At 45.1% G+C, this 16,828-nt stretch overlaps 1 protein-coding gene across 2 annotated transcripts in view; it reads right to left on the reverse strand.

Moving 5' to 3' along the window:
- Window positions 1-16,828, reverse strand: part of LOC116967902 (serine/threonine-protein kinase PAK 4-like) — a 106,792-nt gene that overhangs the window by 25,904 nt on the left and 64,060 nt on the right. For both annotated transcript variants that reach the window (XM_033014556.1, XM_033014555.1), the window contains exons 2-3: window positions 12,447-12,592; window positions 8,785-9,009 (exon numbers count right to left, since the gene is read on the reverse strand). In XM_033014556.1, the coding sequence (XP_032870447.1) occupies window positions 8,785-8,988 (204 nt within the window). In that variant the 5' untranslated portion in view covers window positions 8,989-9,009; window positions 12,447-12,592. The remainder of the gene's footprint in view (window positions 1-8,784; window positions 9,010-12,446; window positions 12,593-16,828) is intronic.

The following is a 16,828-nucleotide window of genomic DNA, read 5'->3' on the forward strand; positions in this document are numbered from 1 at the left end:
TGTGTGTGTCTGTGTGTGTGTCTGTGTGTCTGTCTGTGTGTCTGTCTGTGTGTCTGTCTGTCTGTGTGTCTGTCTGTCTGTGTGTCTGTCTGTCTGTGTGTCTGTCTGTGTGTGTGTCTGTCTGTGTGTCTGTCTGTCTGTCTGTCTGTCTGTCTGTGTGTCTGTGTGTGTGTCTGTGTGTGTGTCTGTCTGTCTGTATCTGGAGAAAAGGAATAGGTGATGTTTCAGGTCAAGGTGTGTGTCCACTTTGTGTCTACCTTCATTGTAAACCAGAATCTGAAGAAGGGTTTTGACCCAAAACGTCACCTATTCCTTCTCTCCAAAGATGCTGCATGTCCCAGCATTTTGTGTCTATCTACAGTTCCTTCCCACATATGCAATGTGTGGACTACAACACAACACTATAATACCCGCGGACATCAGCTTGCATGTATAGACAGAAAATCAGTGCAAATTAAGGTGTGGAGGTTCCATGTCTGTGCTTACACAAGATAAGAATTTGCCGCTTGATTGTCTTTCCCATTCAGTTTAACGAGCAGAATGTAATGGTCTGAAGTGGCCTTGTCAATAGTTCAGGACAAACTGAAGGATGGGGAAGGGAGGTGAAGTGCCTGGACTGAAGCCAAAATAACAGGCCAGTTATGAGAATAAAAAAGTTTAAACGTGTAAAACGTAATCTAGTCGCACTTCCAGGGTGATACCCAGTTTGAGATTTCCCTCAAAGGAGCACAGCTGGATTTGGAAAATCAACACAGAGATGCTAACAGACGCACAGAGACGCAGAGAGAGACACAGACACAGACACCGAGATGCACAGACACGCAGACAGACACACAGAGAGACAGACACAGGGAGACAGGCAGACACAGGGAGACAGGCAGACACAGGGAGACAGACAGACACAGGGAGACAGACAGACACAGGGAGACAGACAGACGCAGGGAGACAGACAGACGCAGGGAGACAGACAGACGCAGGGAGACAGACAGACGCAGGGAGACAGACAGACACAGGGAGACAGACAGACACAGGGAGACAGACAGACACAGGGAGACAGACAGACACAGGGAGACAGACACAGGGAGACAGACAGACACAGGGAGACAGACACAGGGAGACAGACACAGGGAGACAGACACAGGGAGACAGACACAGGGAGACAGACACAGGGAGACAGACACAGGGAGACAGACAGACACAGGGAGGCAGACAGACACAGGGAGGCAGACAGACACAGGGAGACAGACAGACACAGGGAGACAGACAGACAGACACAGGGAGACAGACACAGGGAGACAGACACAGGGTGACAGACACAGGGAGACAGACAGACACAGGGAGACAGACAGACACAGGGAGACAGACAGACACAGGGAGACAGACACAGAGAGACAGACACAGAGAGACAGACACAGAGAGACAGACACAGAGAGACAGACACAGACAGACAGACACAGAGAGACAGACACAGAGAGACAGACACAGACAGACAGACACAGAGAGACACAGACACAGAGAGACAGACAGACACAGAGAGAGAGACACAGAGGGACAGACGGACACGGAGACACACACGGAGACACACACAGACAGACACACAGACACAGACGCAGACGCAGTGCTACTCAGACACAACATCAATATCACAATACACCTTCCACCCACGTGCTTCTTTTGCATTGCTGGTCCAGATACCTGGCATCTTTAATTATGTGGTACTTTTAACAACAGATTATTGAGCTGCCCAGGTAGGATTCAATCTTGATGGCAAAAATATGGCCAAAGAGTTGGGTTTTGAGGGTGGAATGTGAAGTAGATTGTTGGCCAATTAACCAATTGGATAGGAAGGAACTGCAGATGCTCGTTAAACAAAGGGCCTGTGAGATGTCTTGGACACAGGTAGGGAGGGATTGGACCAGGGGAGATAGGAAGGAGTCCAGGTATGTGGAAATTAATTCAGTGGGACAGGAGCAGGCAGAAACAATGGGTCTGCCGGGGCAGTTGTGTTTATGGATTTTAGGGAGAAGATAAAACTGGGCCGTGCGGGACTGAAACAAAGGGTGTGTGTGAGGTGCCTTGGACACAGGTAGGGAGGGCGTGTAAGAAAGAACTGCAGATGCTGGTTTAAATCGAAGGTAGACACAAAATGCTGGAGTAACTCAGCGGGTGAGGCAGCATCTCTGGAGAGAAGGAATGGGCGACGTTTCGGGTCGAGACCCTTCTTCAGACTCGGGATTGGACCAGGGGGATAGGATGGTGCCGGTCCCTTCTCTCCAGAGAAGCTGCCTGGCCCGCTGAGCTACTCCAGCATTTTGTGTCTATTAACCAATTGCAGGTGAATTGGCTTCTTTCAATCGCCCCTAGTGTATAGGGAGTGGTTGCAAAAGTGGGATAGAAACATAGAAACATAGAAAATAGGTGCAGGAGTGGGCCATTCGGCCCTTCGAGCCTGCACCGCCATTCAATATGATCATGGCTGATCATCCAACTCAGTATCCTGTACCTGCCTTCTCTCCATACCCCCTGATCCCTTTAGCCACAAGGGCCACATCTAACTCCCTCTTAAATATAGCCAATATTTTTGAAGGATATATTTTTAATGTTTTCCAGTCGGGATTTCGGCCACATCACAGCACCGAGACTGCACTCACTAAAGTCCTAAACCACATACATCTAAACAGTGATGCATCAAAAGCTTCAGTTTTGGTACTGCTAGATCTCAGTGCTGCTTTTGATACGGTGGACCACAACATACTGCTTGACAGACTGGAGAAGTGGGTGGGACTCTCTGGTTCTGTGCTGGACTGGTTCAAATCTTACTTGAAAGATCGGGATTATTTTGTTTCCCTTGATAATTTTGAATCAGAACGTACAAAACTCACATGCGGGGTTCCTCAGGGCTCCATTCTTGGACCCATTTTGTTCAACATTTATATGCTCCCCCTAGCTCAGATCATAGAGCATTTTAACATATCCTACCACACTTATGCCGATGACACACAACTATATATCGTAGTGTCACCACATGACCATAGTCCCCTACACTCACTGAGCCAGTGTGTCAAACATATCAATGAGTGGATAGAAACATAGAAACATAGAAATTAGGTGCAGGAGTAGGCCATTCGGCCCTTCGAGCCTGCACCGCCATTCCATATGATCATGGCATTGGGCTTCCTCCAGCTCAATGCAAATAAGACAGAAATTATTGTCTTTGGTCCCAAAAAAACAAGGCTAGAGGTGAGTGCTCAACTCGACTCAATTGCACTGAAAACCACAGACAAAGCCAGAAATCTTGGTGTAGTTATGGACTCGGATTTGAATTTTAACAGCCATATAAAGACCATTACCAGATCTGCCTATTACCATCTAAAAAATATTGCAAGAATCAAGGGATTTCTGTCCAAAGAAGACACTGAAAAACTTGTTCATGCATATATTTTTAGTAGGTTAGATTATTGTAATGGCATCTTTACAGGTCTCAATAAAAAATCAATTCAACAACTGCAGCTTATCCAAAATGCCGCTGCCAGAGTCTTGACCAACACCAAGAAAATGGACCACATTACACCTGTCCTTAAATCTTTGCACTGGCTCCCTGTGTGTAAGAGGATAGTTTTAAAATTCTGTTACTGACCTACAAGGCACTGAATGGTCTAGGTCCAAAATACATCTCTGACCTACTTGTTGTATATGAGGCGCCTAGACTCCTCAGGTCTTCAGGGACAGGTTTACTATGTGTTCCCAGGGTCAGAACTAAAAAGGCTGAAGCAGCATTGGGTTTTTATGCTCCACACCTGTGGAACAAGCTCCCTGAACACCTGAGGTGTGCACAGACTGTAAGCGCATTTAAATCAGGCCTAAAAACACTGTTGTTTACTAGAGCTTGTCCATAGCCCGACATGCAGGTAATCTTAACCGTCTAATTTTAACCCTTTTATGTGCTTTTTAAAATCGTTTTATTGTTTCATTGACGTTGTTTTATTATTCATACATTTGTCGTATTGCTTATTTTGCAATTTTTAATTATTGACTATTTTATTTTTTCTTTCCTGTAAAGCACCTTGAATTGCAGTTTGCACGAATGGTGCTATACAAATAAATTTGCCTTGCCTTGCCTTGCCTTTGCCAATGAACTGGCCTCAACTACCTTCTGTGGCAAAGAATTCCACAGATTTACCACACTCTGTGTAAAATATGATTTTCTCATCTCGGTCCTAAAAGACTTCCCCCTTATCCTTAAACTGTGACCCCTAGTTCTGGACTTCCCCAACATCGGGAATAATCTTCCTGCATCTAGCCTGTCCAACCCCTTAAGAATTTTGTACGTTTCTATAAGATCCCCCCTCAATCTGCTAAATTCTAGCAAGTACAAGCCGAGTCTATCCAGTCTTTCTTCATATGAAAGTCCTGTCATCCCAAAAATCAGTCTGGTGAACCTTCTCTGTACTCCCTCTATGGCAAGAATGTCTTTCCTCAGATTGGGAGACCAAAACTGTACGCAATACTCCAGGTGTGGTCTCACCAAGACCCTGTACAACTGCAGTAGAACCTCCCTGCTCTTATACTCAAATCCTTTTGCTATGAATGCTAACATACCATTTGCTTTCTTCACTGCCTGCTGCACCTGCATGCCTACTTTAAATGTGTTCAAAACTGAAGAAGGGTTTCGGCCCGAAACGTCGCCTATTTCCTTCGCTCCATAGATGCTGCTGCACCCGCTGAGTTTCCCCAGCAATTTTGTGTACCTTGCCTACTTTAAATGACTGGTGTACCATGACACCCAGGTCTCGTTGCATCTCCCCTTTTCCTAATCAGCCACCATTCAGAGTATGTTGGCTCTCGATGACTAATAAATTGTCTCCATTTTACACTTGTTCAATTGAAAGTTCTGAACTATAACGTTGAAGAGCTTTCTAATGACATAAAAATCATCCAATGAACTCATAACTTTTCCTTCTTTATCCGACTGCGCAGATCCAGAATCTAATAAACACTCATAAAAGGAGACATTATCCATCCAGTTTTATTCCGAATCTGTCCCCAAAGAACTTCTGGGAAAGGGAAGAAAAACGTGCCCAATGCATTCCGTGAGCATGTACTATTTCACAGCTCATTGTAAAGCCGTCAGTAATTACTACATTATGACTTTCACCCTCTCAAGCTTGTAGCTCCCGATCAGATTTATAGTCGTGGGCACAATGAACATAATTAACAAAGTTATTTCGAGTTTTGGTGAAAAATTAAACCAACCACAGTTCAACGAGTATGGAGTTAGCAATCCCGAAAGCAGAGGTCATTGAAGCACGGCTTCACGACAGGGGCACAACTGATTATTTTATACAAAGTGCTGGGGCAGCTCAGCGGGTCAGGCAGCGGCTCTGGAGAACGTGGATAGGTGATGCTTTGGGTCGGGACGCTTGCTCAGACGGATGCTGCCTGACCCGCTGAGTTACTCCAGCAATTGTACGTTCTCCCCACGAGTGCTCGCGTCTACTCTCGCTCTCCAAAGACGTACAGGTTTGTAGGTTAGTTGGCTTTGGCAGAATGGATCATAATGTGCAGGGTAGTGATAGCATACGTGGTGATAGAAACATAGACAATAGGTGCAGGAGTAGAGGCCATTCGGCCCTTCGAGCCTGCACCGCCATTCAATATGATCATGGCTGATCATCCAACTCAGTATCCTGTACCTGCCTTCTCTCCATACCCCCTGATCCCTTTAGCCACAAGGGCCACATCTAACTCCCTCTTAAATATAGCCAATGAACTGTGGCCTCAACTACCTTCTGTGGCAGAGAATTCCACAGATTCACCACTCTCTGTGTGAAAAATGTTTTCCTCTGCCGTGATCGCTGGTCGGGGTGGACTGAAGCCTGTTTCCGCCCTGTATCCCCAAACTAAAAACTAAAGTAGAATTGTGTTTTTCCAAGTTTCCAACACCTTCAGTACCTTGCATCTACTGATTATTTTTTGTCGGTTTGAAGGAGGGAATGGGGTGAGCGGGATGGCGATGTTTATGTGAAAATCTGACACTAGCGGGATCCACTAGATCAAATACCTTCACCCCCACCCCACTGAAGAGGGTGAATTAATCATTCCTGACTCTACAGTATTCCAACACATTACCTCTCCAGACAGTGAATGTGGAATAAACTGACATCATTTTAATTAGGCATTGACAATCAAACAAAAACGGTAAAAATTGATTTAAGTCCCAACAAACGCTTTTCAGTTCAGAACAAGATGATGTTATCTTTAATGAGCAAACCAGCAAGTCACATAATCCATTTGGTGGAATGTTTCTACAGCCCCAGTACCAGTCAGATACAGGCACTGTCTGACACTAGATACAGTGGGGCCAATGTGAGAACACATTTTTATACTCAAGTGTCTCATAATTCAGTGGTGTCCTTTCACGACTGCCGTTTCCTCCCCTTCAGGCTACAGAAACCTGCTCTTACTCAACATTAAGACATGGAAACACAGCATCATCTCAGAGCAAAAAAAAAAAAGATGATAAGCAGCAGAACGTCACCTCAGACTCTGAATCACTCACTAATACCCGATAATTATCAGCATCGAGAGAAATAGAACAGATTATTAAAGAACGCAGCTCAAAGTACCAAGAATGATAAAAGAATGCAAGAGAAAACAAGAAAGGATATTGAAATTTGTTTTTACACAAATTACACACATGAGGTGTTACTGTGACAGATGTGGATTAATGACTCAACCAAATTTATTTTTTGATTTTTTTTTAACTTATCCATTTTTTCCGTGTTACAGTCAAGGACAGCATTTATTGTACATCCACAACTGCCCCCAGAGATAAATTAGAGGAGGGAACTGCAGATGCTGGTTTACACCCAAGATAGACGTACAAAATGCTGGAGTAACTCAGCGGGTCAGGCAGGAGAGGAATAGGTGACTTTTCGGGTCGTTGCCGATTACAATCAAGCCGTCCACAGATACAGGGTAGAGGGGTCAAGGGAATGATAAAACTTCCCCGCATTGAAATTCAAAACCACAAGAATGTTCCCCAAAGCCTCTGGAGATTGTGAGTAAAATTTCACGTTTTTGGAGATTTGAAAAGGTGAGGAACATCTTGAAATAGATAAGACACAAAATGCTGGAGTAACTCAGTGGGACAGACAGCATCTCTGGAGAGAAGGAATAGGTGATGTTTTGGGTCGAGATGTTTAAGAGGCCAATCCCTCTTCTCCCATCAGGCAAGAGGTACAGAAGTGTGAAAACGCACACCTCCAGATTCAGAGACAGTTTCTTCCCAGCTGTTATCAGGGAACTAAAACATCCTACCAACAACCAGAGAGCAATGGTGAACTACTATCTACCAAAGATCATATAGCGGAGCAAGATAGACCACGCCTGCTAAATGCAATGGGCTGACGTGTAGTACGCAACGGAGCGGAACGTGGGCCTTTTTTTCATCCATTTCAGTAACCCGACCCGACCCGACTCGCAGTGTAATCAACGTTGCGGGGGAACAGTTTGTGTTAATAAATTAAAATTCTGAAAATGAAGATTTTTACCAAATAACTTTTATTTTCATGAGGATGTTTCCGTAACCGACTTCCGTCTCCGCACTAGTATCCTACGGGATCCTTGGTGCGGAGACGGAAGCCGGTTACGGAAATGGGACCGAAAATTACCCATGAATCTGTCCATGACCGTACTATGTCTTTTTCATCGAGTGGTCTATCTTGGTCCGCTATAGGATCTTTGCCATCTACCTCTTTGGAGACCCTGGACTACTCTTGATCGGACTTTGCTGGCTTTGCCTTGCACTAAACATTAATCCCTCATACATAGATACATAGAAAATAGGTGCAGGAGTAGGCCATTCGGCCCTTCGAGCCTGCACCGCCATTCAATATGATCATGGCTGGTCATCCAACCCAGTATCCCGTACCTGCCTTCTCTCCGTACCCCCTGATCCCTTTAGCCACAAGGGCCACATCTAACTCCCTCTTAAATATAGCCAATGAACTGGCCTCAACTACCCTCTGTGGCAGAGAGTTCCAGAGATTCACCACTCTCTGTGTGAAAAAAGTTCTTCTCATCTCGGTCCTAAAGGATTTCCCCCTTATCCTTAAGCTGTGACCCCTTGTCCTAGACTTCCCCAACATCGGGAACTATCTTCCTGCATCTAGCCTGTCCAACCCCATAAGAATTTTGTACGTTTCTATAAGATCCCCTCTCAATCTCCTAAATTCTAGCAAGTATAAGCCAAGTCTATCCAGTCTTTCTTCATATGAAAGTCCTGACATCCCAGGAATCAGTCTGGTGAACCTTCTCTGCACTCCCTCTATGGCTATAATGTCCTTCCTCAGATTTGGAGACCAAAACTGTACACAATACTCCAGGTGTGGTCTCACCAAGACCCTGTACAACTGCAGTAGAACCTCCCTGCTCCTATACTCAAATCCTTTTGCTATGAAAGCTAACATACCATTCGCTTTCTTCACTGCCTGCTGCACCTGCATGCCCACTTTCAATGACTGGTGTACCATGACACCCAGGTCTCGCTGCATCTCCCCTTTTCCTAATCGGCCACCATTTAGATAATAGTCTGCTTTCCTGTTTTTGCCACCAAAGTGGATAACCTCTCATCATGCATCTGTACACTGCAAGTGGTTTGATTGTCATCATGTATTGTCTTTCTGCTGACTGGATAGCACGCAGCAGAAGCTTTTCACTGTACCTCGATACACGTGACAATAAACTCAGCTGACCTGAACGGTGACCATGGAGTAGACCTACCTTACGGGGGGCGAGCTGGATGGGCGTGATATACGAGGGGTCGACCATCGGCTTGGGCCTCTTGGCCGTGTCCTCGAGGAGACTTTGCCACTGCCGGGGGAGCCCGGTGAATTTCTGCTCCTGCTGGTCAAAGCCGGTGTGAACCCGGTGTTCGAAATTCACCGGCGCTGAGATCTCCACCCGCTTCTTCTTCTTGCTGAACATGTTGGAGATGATTGTCTAGTCCTGGCAAAATGAAGGGAAAAAACATCGTAAGCTATGCTTTGAGATCAATGCATAAAAAGTAAACTTAGAACCATAGAGTGATACAGCGTGGAAACAGGCCCTTCGGCCCAAAATGACCGCACCGGCCAACATGTCCCAGCTACATTAGTCCCACCTGCCTGCGTTTGGCCCTTATCCCTCCAAACCTGTCCTATCCATGTACCCGTCTAACTATTTCAGGGTCTGAAAAGGGTCTCGACCCGAAACGCCACCCATTCCTTCTCTCCAGAGATGCTGCCTGTCCCGCTGAGTTACTCCAGCATTGTGTCCATCTTCGGTTTAAACCAGCAACTGCAGTTCCTTCCTACACTAAATGTTTCGATAGTCCCAGCCTCAACCAGCTCCTCTTGCAGCTTGTTCCATACACCCACCACCCTTTGTGTGAAAAAGTTACCCCTCAGATTCCTATTAAAATAGTGAACAGTGAATGAAATTCGCTGAAATTTTAAGAGCGGGAATACAGTGTAAAATAGAACGCAAGAAAATGCAAGCAATAACAGAAGACCTCCCAGCCCCTCGTCTACCCCATCGTTCAATATGACCATGACAGACTGCCCCAGATCTCATCTCTTCTGCGCTAGATTCCCACAGTCCTCATTTTCTGATCTTTAAAAAAAAGGATCTAGCTTTAAATATGGCCATAGATCTAATCTCCCACACCCTCTGGCGTAGAGAAATCAAAGCCACAACATCTGAGCCAATGTACTGGAGTGCGAAAGGGTTCTTTTAAAAAAAATACGCACATGACCTATATACCAAATAGCCCTAAACAAGACCTTTGAGCCTTAATGATTCTGCCACTGATTTATCAGGAGTTTCTAGAGATGACAAATGCAACAAACATTTATTTCTCCCTCTTGCTCCCAATTCTCAGCGGTTATTTTAACATCTGTAACAGGGAAGCCAGGGAGAGAATCTTATTAATTTAAGCCACTCGAGCAAGCAAAAAAATCCCTTGGCCGTTGGTGCAGCTTGCGTACGGAGAAACATTAACATCCCAGGCAGTTTTCAAGATCAAAAGATAATTAGGAGAAACAGGCAAGAAGGATTAAAAGCATCGTCATTTGCAGAACTGAGATTGAGAGAGATACATATAGCACGGAGACTTGCCCTTTAGTCCACACTATAGTCACGGGGAGAACGCACAAACCCTTCAGTCCACACTATCAACCTCCCATTTATACTAATCCGACATCAACTCTTTTTAATTCTCCCCACACTCTCATCAACTCCCCCAGATTCTATCTCCCACACTAGGGGCAATTTTAGCAGTCAATTCAAGGTATCAACCAGTGTAGGAAGGAACTGCAGATGATTGTTTACAATGCTGGAGTAACTCAGCGGGACGGGCAGCTTCTCTGGAGAGAAGGAATGGGTGACGTTTCAAGTCGGGACCCTTCTTCAGACGGCCTGTACTTCTTTGGGTTGTGGAAGGAAAACAAAGCACCTGGGCCAACCCACACGGTCTCAGGGGCAAGGTGCAAACTCCACATAGACAGCACCCGAGGTCAGGGTCTAATCTGGGTCTCTGTCGCTGAGAGGTAGCAGTTCTACTGGCTGTGCCACAGTGCTGCCCATCATCAAATCAGATTGATATCTTTGTTTAGTTGAGATATACAGTGTGAAAACAGGCCTTTAAGCCTACCGAGTCCGTGCTGGCCAGCGATCCCCACACATTAACACTAACCTACACACACACATTAGGGGCATTTTTTTACATTTATACCAAGCCAATTAATCTACAAACATGTACGTCTTTGGAGCATGTGAGATCTTGGAGAAAATCCACAAAGTCACGGGGAGAACGCACAAACTCCGTACAGGCAGCACCCGTAGTCGGGATCGAACCCGGGTTTCTGGCGCTGTGAGGCAGTAGCTCGACCGTGCCACCGTGCCGCCCAAATCTTAGCCTCAAACAATATAGAAATTAACTCTGAGATTTTCCAGTGCCAAGACCTTCGACATCTCAACCTGCTGTTAAAACCAGACAGCCTTGGACTGGGCAAGGTGGCGGGGTGAAGATAAACGCTGCCCCAGATGGGCTAAACGGGCCGTTTCTCTGGACTAACCCAACAACATCATGTTCAAAGAGGTAAGAAGCATTCATATTTGAAGAGCAGCAACAAGAGGATTAAAAAACAAAACAAAGCAAAGGACAAAAAATATATATTTTTGAGAGTAGGCAAAAATGCTGGAGAAACTCAGCGGGTGAGGCAGCATCTATGGAGCGAAGGAATACCGAAACGAAGACCCATATAACATATAACAATTACAGCACGGAAACATGCCATCTCGGCCCTTCTAGTCCGTGCCGAACACTTACTCTCACCTAGTCCCATCTACCTGCACTCAGACCATAACCCTCCATTCCAACAGTCTGAAGAAGGGTTTCGGCCCTCTTTCCTTCGCTCCACAGATGCTGCTGCACCCGCTGAGTTTCTCCAGCATTTTTGTCTACCCTCCATTCCTTTCCCATCCATATACCTATCCAATTTATTTTTAAATGATAGAATCGAACCTGCCTCCACAACTTCCACTGGAAGCCCATTCCACACAGCTACCACTCTCTGAGTAAAGAAGATCCCCCTCATGTTACCCCTAAACGTTTGTCCCTTAATTCACAAATCATGTCTTCTTGTTTGAATCTTCCCTACTCTCAATGGAAAAAGCTTATCCACGTCAACTCTGTCTATCCCTCTCATAATTTTAAAGACCTCTATTAAGTCCCCCCCTTAACCTTCTGCGCTCCAAAGAATAAAGACCTATCTTGTTCATGCTTTCCCTGTAACCTAGGTGAAACGTCACCTATCCTTCGCTCCATAGATGCTGCCTCACCCGCTGAGTTTCTCCAGCATTTTTGTCGACCTTCGATTTTTCCAGCATCTGCAGTTCCTTCTTAAACACTACAACGGGCAGAGTTATGGCAACATCAAGCTGTACGCCACTGAAACAGACCCTTTGGCCCAGCTTGTCCACGGTCAACAAGTTGGCATAGTGGGCTCGTCCAATTTATCTGCATTTAGCCCTTTGCTCTCTAAACGCTTCCAATCCATATATCTGTCAAAATGTCCTTTAAATGTCACAATTTCATCTGTTCCTATTGCTTCCTATATCGCAACATATTTCAGACATGGACTACCCTTTGAGTGGAAACAGTTGCTCCTGAGGTACCTCTTAAATCCATCTCACCTTAAATCTCGTCCCACTAATTTTTTTTGAGAGAACCTCTCTGGCAGCAATCTGCAGAATTTGTCATCAAAGCTCCATTCAGTAAAATTTATCATTGCAGTTAAAAATGTTTTTAAAGAATTCCAGAAATCTTAAGCCAGTATCTTCATGAATACGTGAACCCTATTTTACATTCTTATTTTGTTGTACACAAGGGGAGAAAATAATACCTCTTCTTGGTCGATCCAGCGACTTGAAAATACTGCAGCGTCTGAAAGGAACAGCGAGGAGGATTCCTTCCCAGGTAGTCAGTGAATCACGGCGATTAACTTGGGCCGCAAGCACGAGCACCTTTGAATCGAGTGCACATTCTGCCCTGGAAGGAGAGGCCAGAGACAACGGGGTTATCAGGGAGATTGTCCTCAGCACAATCAGAAAAGCACCATTTTGACAGACAAGAATCAGGATTAATTCACTGAACAATGGGAACCAGATTAACCAGCTGCACTGCAGAGAGAAAAAAAAGTTAAGCATCATTGTGTAGTCAGCACATAGCAATGCGATCTAGATTTAAATAAAAGCACAGAGCTCTTCTCAAAACATCTGTGAAGGGGGGGAGGGGGGAACACATTCACTCACAATCAAAGGATTAGCTCGTGAACAGATGAGTGGATGGACTATGATTTTACCTTTGACCGATAGACAATAGACAATAGGTGCAGGAGTAGGCCATTTGGCCCTTCGAGCCAGCACCGCCATTTAATGTGATCATGGCTGATCATCCCCAATCAGAACCCCCCCCCCCCCCCCCCCTCCGTTCCTGCCTTCTGCCCAGACTCCACTATCTTTAAGAGCCCTATCTAGCTCTCTCTTGAAAGTATCCAGAGACCCTTCTTCAGATATACTCAATGTCCTGACTGATGAAGACCCAATGTGTTTGACCACAAATTGATTTTTTACGATTATATTTAACTGTATGTTTTGCAATTACGGGCCTGTCGAACTGCTGCAAGAAAGAATTTCCATGTTGGTACGTATCAAAGATCTGTGTGTAAAAGTTACCCCTCAGATTCCTATTAAATCTTTTCCCCTTCACCTTAAAAAGGTGCTGTGACTGCAACTGTGGTTTAGAGCAAAGATCCTATAGCGGAGCAAGATAGACCACTCCTGCTAAATGCAATGGGCTGACGTGTAGTACGCAACGGAGCGGAACGTGGGCCTTTTTTTCATCCATTTCAATAACCGGACCTGACCCGACTCGCAGTGTAATCAACGTTGCGGGGGAACAGATTGTGTTAATAAATTATAATTCTGAAAATTATAAGATTTTTACCAAATAACTTTGATTTTTACGAGGATGTTTCCGTAACCGGCTTCCGTCTCCGCACTAGTATCCTACGGGATCTTTGGTGCAGAGACGGAAGCCGGTTACGGAAATGGGGTCGAAAATTACCCATGAATCTGCCCATGACCGTACTATGTCTTTTTCGTCGAGTGGACGATCTTGCTCGCTGTAGGATCTGTGGTACGTATGACAGTTAAACACCATTAACACAGTCGGACAGTCAAAGGCAGTTTCAAGATCAATTTTTGGGCTTCTAGTCTGCAATCCTTATAGTTTTTATAGTTTTAAATTCACCTTACAGCCACAACAGCAAACACGTCACTCCTGAATTGGCCGAGACTCCAATAGCAGAATTATACAACTTTTCAGCTCATTAAAGTTAATTAAAACCCTCCTTCAATCAACGCATCGGCTTCCATGTCAATTACTGTTTGGTTAAAAATGGGAACTCAGCAGATTTCTCCTCGCTGGTCAATAGGGGCTACAGCAGTAGGTGTTAGAATCAAAGATCGCTATAGGATCTTTGGTTAGAATCCCTGACATAGACACAAAATGCTGGAGTGACTCAGCGGGACAGGCAGCATCTCTGGAGAGAAGGAATGGGTGACGTTTCGGGTCCCGAAACGTCACCCATTCCTTCTCTCCAGAGTTGCTGCCTGTCCCGCTGAGTCACTCCAGCATTTTGTGTCTATCTTCGATTTAAACCAGCATCTGCAGTTCTTTCCTACACAGAATTCCTGACATCCTACAAATGGGGAAATAAATATCTAAAACTACATTTAACATGGCAGGTATTGGGAGTTTTATTTTCCAATAGCCACCAGTATGCTAAGAATGAATGCCCATTTTCTGGATTGCAATATTGCATAATTTCAAACCTAAAATGCAACACTGACTCCATATATATCTCAGGCTGCCTTAGCAGAGCCAGCAGCCCGCCACTCCCCCCTGTCTCATCAGGCAAGAGGTTACAGAAGTGTGAAAACACACACCTCCAGATTCAGGGACAGTTTCTTCCCAGCTGTTATCAGGCAACTGAACCATCCTACCACAACCAGAGAGCAGCGCTGAACTACTATCTACCTCATTGGTAACTCTCGGACTATCTTTGATCGGACTTTACTGGCTTTGCCTTGCACTAAACATTATTCACTCATCTGTACACTGTGGACGGCTCGATTGTAATCATGTATTGTCTTTCTGCTGACTGGATATCGCGCAACAAAAGCTTTTCACTGTACCTCGGTATACGTGACAATAAACTAAATAGGTTTATGGAAATCATATTAATTAAACACATATGTGCATTTGAATTACATACTAACACTTTCAATAAATGCTTTGAAAATACATGGATGGGAAAGGTTTATTTGTTAGCCCGGGGCAGCATAGTGGCGCAGCGGTAGCTGCCTTTCAGCACCAGAGGCACAAGTTTGATTCTGATTACCAGTGCTGTCTGTATGGAGTTTGTACGTTCTCCCCCTGACCTGCGTGGGTTTTCTCCGAGATCTTCAGTTTCCTCCCACACTCCAAAGACATACAGGTTGGTAGGTTAATTGGTTTGGTAAATGTAAAAATTGTCCTGTGTGTGTGTGTGTGTGTGTGTGTGTGTGTGTGTGTGTGTGTGTGTGTGTGTGTGTGTGTGTGTGTGTGTGTGTGTGTGTGTGGGGTGGTGTTAGTGTGCGGGGATGGCTGGTCGGCGCGGACCCGGTGGGCCGAAGGGCCTGTTTCCGCACTGTATCTGTAAACTAAACTAAACTAAAACTAGCTGCCTTACAGCGCCAGAGACGCGTCTGATCCTGACTACGGGTGCTGTCTGTGCGGCGTTTGTACGTTCCCCGTGACTGCCTGGGTTTTCCCCGGGTGCTCCAGTTTCCTCCCACACTCCACACCTGCATGACATGGAGAGTTTCAATTCCTCCGCTCCCTGGCACGAAAAAAAGCCTGCATTCACTTTGCACAGATATCCATTGCCATTCATCATACAAACATCGATTTCCCATAATTTAGCAGAGGCATTAAATATATTACAGTACCTCAGAGTGGAAAGGGAACTAGAAATTCCAAGTGGATATAACAAATTCTAGACCAGGTAATTAACACAAGTATAGTAATCGTCACTGTGCTAAATAAAACAACATGTGGAACCGAAGTGACAGGGTGCTGTAAAACAGAAAATGGGAATGTTGTGATTTCACATACAATGCAGTATAGAGCAGGCTATAGGACAGGATGGAAACAAACACCAAACCCAAACAGCACGGTAGCAAACTTAATACCCAGTCAAAGCAGCTGGAGGGAAAACACAATTAAAATGGCCAAGGTCTAGTGTGGAATAACTAGGGCGCCACGGTGGAATTGCGGTAGAGTTGCTGCCTTACAGCACCAGAGACCCAGGTTCGATCCTGACTACGGGCGCTTGTCTTTGCGGAGTTTGTACGTTCTCCCCGTGACCAGCGAGGGTTTTGTCCGAGATCCTCGGTTTCCTCCCACACTCCAGAACAAAACCCTGAACATTACCAGCCCATTATCTGTTTATTTGCACTTTATCTGTTTATTTATTCGTATGTGTATATATTTATATAATGGTATATGGACACACTGATCTGTTCTGTATTTATTCATGCCTACTATATTCTGTTGTGCTGAAGCAAAGCAAGAATTTCATTGTCCTATCTGGGACACATGACAATAAACTCACTTGACTTGACGTTTCCGGTCAGTATTCTTCATCGGATTGAACATATTAAGAAGCCTTTACTCTATGCAAAAGGTGGTAAAAGTCCTTTCTTTTCAGATGGAAACATAAAAGATAGGTACAGGAGTCAGCCTTTTGGCCCTTCGAGCCAGCACCGCCAACCAATATGATCATGGCTCCGTACCATGATCATATTGGATCATGGATCAGTACCCTGTTCCTGTTTTCTTCCCATATCCCTGGATTCCTTTAGCCCTAAGAGCTATATCCAACTCTCTCTTGAAAACATCCAGTGAATCTGCCTCCACTGCCTTCTGTGGCAGAGAATTCCACAGTTTCACAACTCTCTGGGTGAAATTTTTTCCCCCTCATCTCAGTCCTAAATGGCAGACCCCTTATTCTTATCCCTGGTTCTGGACTCCCCCAACATCGGGAACATTTGTCCTGCATCTAGCCTGTTCAACCCCTTAAGGATTTCATATGTTTCTATAAGCTCCGCATAAGATGCAGACAGATCTGCATTTTGAAGAATATTAAAAGGGGAAGCGTGAATTAAGGTCGGTGAATGG

This window comes from Amblyraja radiata, chromosome 41 (assembly GCF_010909765.2).
Source record: "Amblyraja radiata isolate CabotCenter1 chromosome 41, sAmbRad1.1.pri, whole genome shotgun sequence".
Lineage (NCBI taxonomy): Eukaryota > Metazoa > Chordata > Chondrichthyes > Rajiformes > Rajidae > Amblyraja > Amblyraja radiata.